At 33.0% G+C, this 3,550-nt stretch overlaps 1 protein-coding gene across 1 annotated transcript; it reads left to right on the top strand.

Moving 5' to 3' along the window:
* Window positions 1–1,231: 1,231 nt before the first annotated feature.
* LOC124976469 (olfactory receptor 4L1) lies at window positions 1,232–2,152 on the top strand. Its single transcript, XM_047539337.1, is given in 1 exon segment — window positions 1,232–2,152. A coding segment is annotated over 1 exon segment (921 nt).
* Window positions 2,153–3,550: the final 1,398 nt, after the last annotated feature.

Here is a 3,550-nt window from a genome sequence, read left to right as displayed (position 1 = left end):
GTAAAAGTAATTATAATAAAATGTGTGATTAGTTATTCAAGGAATAGAAAATTTTCCTTACTAATAGAATTTTTGTCAGAATCATATAATTTCTTTTTTTTTTCATTTATATTGTCTTTGTACTTTCATACTATAAGAATAGGCATATTAAACACAAACCTCAAGAAATATTTCTTAGAAAACTTGCTTGAAAAGTGAAGAGAGTAATAAAATAAGCAAAAACTGGGAAAGCATCAGCATAAGTGAATGCCAACTTTCCCTCTGAAATAACATAAAAGGCAAAGTAAATCTTACTTAATCAATTTATGCTTAATTATATTGATTTCTTTTCTATGTTTGTGTATTTTCATATCATAGGGCCTAAAATCCCATGTATTAATTATTCATCCAAAAATTATAGCTGGTATATTCATTCCACCTAACAATTACCAACATTTATCCATTCTCCAAACTGCATCTAATTATTGATATTACCATACAAGTCTCAAAAGCAAATCCTGCTCATGCTCATAATAAGCATGTCACACAAACTGCAAGATGTGCTGTGTGTTGACTGTACCTCTGCAACAATCCCCCAGCCCACCTGGGGCACTATCCCATCATTCAGTGCCCTGTTGGTTTGCTCTTGAAGGTTGACCTATAGATGTTGCATTATTTTACCTGCCCACCAAATTGTGAGCCTTATCTTATTCTTTTTTTTAAAATATATCTATGATGAGAAAATTAAGGTAATTTAATTTTTGGATATGACACTGTTTTGATTGGAACCTGAGTAGAAAGAAAAACAGAGATAATTATAGTTCTTTGGAGACAAGGGAAGAGGGTGCAAATTCACCTTACTACTCATCTTCATATCTTAATTCAGTACCTTTTCTAAGTACACCATACTTCCTAGCCACTAGTCCTAATTTTTTCTTTTCTGTGAGTGTTCACATATTCTAATTCATATCATAGGTCATAAAATCCCATGTATTAATTATCATCCAAATAATTATACCTCCATTCTTCTTTGCTGACTCTGAAGCTCATTTTATGAAATAAAAAGTAAAAACCCATAAAGCACTAATAAAAATATATTTAAAAATAAAACATATGTTTTGAAGATGACAACAAAGCCTGAAGTTATATCTGAAAGTTTACTTTTCCTTCCAATATTGTTGCTAACTGTGGATCTTTCTTTTTCTCTGTCTTTGTATATGAAGAACTTCTGGAAGCCTTCTGAGTTGAGTAAATGGATCATAAAAATGGATCTCTTGTGACTGAGTTTATTTTAATAGGATTTTCTGGACAATGGGAACTTCAGATTTTCTTCTTTGTGACATTTTCCTTGATCTATGTTGCTACTGTGGTGGGGAACATCCTCATCATGGTCACAGTGACACTTAGTTCCTCCCTTCATTCTCCCATGTACTTCCTGCTTGGAAACCTCTCCTTTTTGGACATGTGTCTCTCTACTGTCACAACACCCAAGATGATCACAGACTTGCTTGCTGAACACAAGACCATAACTCTATGGGGCTGCATGACCCAGATGTTCCTTATGCACTTCTTTGGGGGTGCAGAGATGACACTTTTGATAATCATGGCTTTTGACAGATATGTAGCCATATGTAAACCCCTGCACTACAGGACAATAATGAGCCAAAAGTTGATGAATCGGTTTGTGATGCTTTCATAGCTAATTGGTTTTATACACACTATGAGCCAGATGGTATTAACAGTGAACTTGCCTTTCTGTAGTCACGATGTTATAGACAACATATTTTGTGACCTTCCCCTTGTGATCAAGCTTGCTTGTGTTGAAACATATACTCTGGAATTATTTGTCATTGCTGACAGTGGGCTGCTCTCTTTGATCTGTTTCATCCTCTTGTTTGCCTCCTACACTGTCATCCTGGTCACTGTGCAGCAAAGGTCATCTGGAGGGCTCTCCAAGGCTCTGTCCACATTGTCTGCCCACATCATTGTGGTCACTCTGTTCTTTGGACCCTGTATCTTTATATATGCCTGGCCTTTCAGTGGTTTTGCAAGGAGCAAAACCCTTGCTGTATTTTACACAGTTATCACACCCTTATTGAATCCTATTATTTATACTCTGAGAAACCAGAAAATGCAAGGGGCCTTGAGAAAATTACAGTTCCAATCCTGTTAGCTCCACACAGAGCTTCAAGATTTAAGCACTATGTAATTGACATGATTTTTAAATACTATAGTAAGATAAATCAAATAGATTGTGTATCCTACCTTGTTTTGCTTTTTATGTTAGAAACATAACCAATGAAGAAAAAAATAATACATATTACTTTAAACTGGCAGTTAAATTTGCTATAATAGCTCTAATACAAATAATGAGCCCTGAGGAAAAACAGACATCTGAACTCATTGAGCATTTTTTCCTTAGATTTTCAATATGTTTATTGATAAAGAAATAATCATAAAAATATATATGAATATCATTAGTAATGATTTTAATAGGTATAGAAAATTAATGGTATTAATAAATTTATACTATAACTTATATATGATGAATAAATTATGATGTATATCATATATAAAATTATATAAATTTTATATAAATATATATTTATAATATATAATTATATTAGAAAATATAATTCTAATTTCTCAAAACAATGAGGCAAAAGTCAATAAATTTAAAAGTAAATTAAGTATAAGATGTCAGAGGGAAAACTCATTTCAAAAGAATCACAAAGAGCAGTTCTTCACCTTAAATGCTGTGAATATTAAGTACGCACAGCTAACTTTGAAACCCCAGTAAATAAAAATAAAACCCAAAACATGCTCCTTTATTTTGTGTATTATTCCATGTCATTTTATTTTTTTAAGGATTTGTGTCATAATACTACACAGCAAATTTAAAACAAACAAAGGTGAGAAAATAAAGCAAATTTAGAATATTTGCTATTATAAACCATACTAAATTCTGTTGATCCTTGGTAAACAACAACAACAACAAAACCTCAGAGTCTTAGGTTATAGAATATTTGCTATGTCTTTAATACTTACAAGGTAAAATATGCATCTGCTGATGGGTGGAATTATACTCCATTCAATAAAATATGTGTAAGATTGTTAGTCTGTAATGCAGTGCAGCACACTCAAGATCCTAAACACTTTGGATAGAAAATGAACTTGTTATAAATATTTAAAATACATTTTTTAATCAATTAAAATGGTAAAATGCTGGGCCATGGTGCATGCCTATAATCCCAGTGCCTGGTGAGGGGGGACAGCACTGAGGCAGAAGGACAGTGAGTTCAAAGCCAGCCTCAACAACTTAGCAAGATCCTGAGCAATTCAGCAAGACCCTGTTACTAGTAAAATATTTAAAAAGGGCTGGGGATGTGACTCAGTGAGTAAGCATCCCTTGTTTTAATTCCCAGTACCAAAAACTAATAAATAAATAAATAAGATATTTCATATCTGAGACGTAGTAAGGAAGTTGAATTATATCCTAGGAGGGTAAGCTAGACCTGAGCCATTTCCTACTCAGACTCTTCAGAGTGCCTTTGTCTAGAACTCTAATTAT

Source organism: Sciurus carolinensis, chromosome 2 (assembly GCF_902686445.1).
Source record: "Sciurus carolinensis chromosome 2, mSciCar1.2, whole genome shotgun sequence".
Lineage (NCBI taxonomy): Eukaryota > Metazoa > Chordata > Mammalia > Rodentia > Sciuridae > Sciurus > Sciurus carolinensis.
The sequence above is the reverse complement of the archived record's forward strand: the minus strand, read 5'-3'. Positions and strand labels throughout refer to the sequence as shown.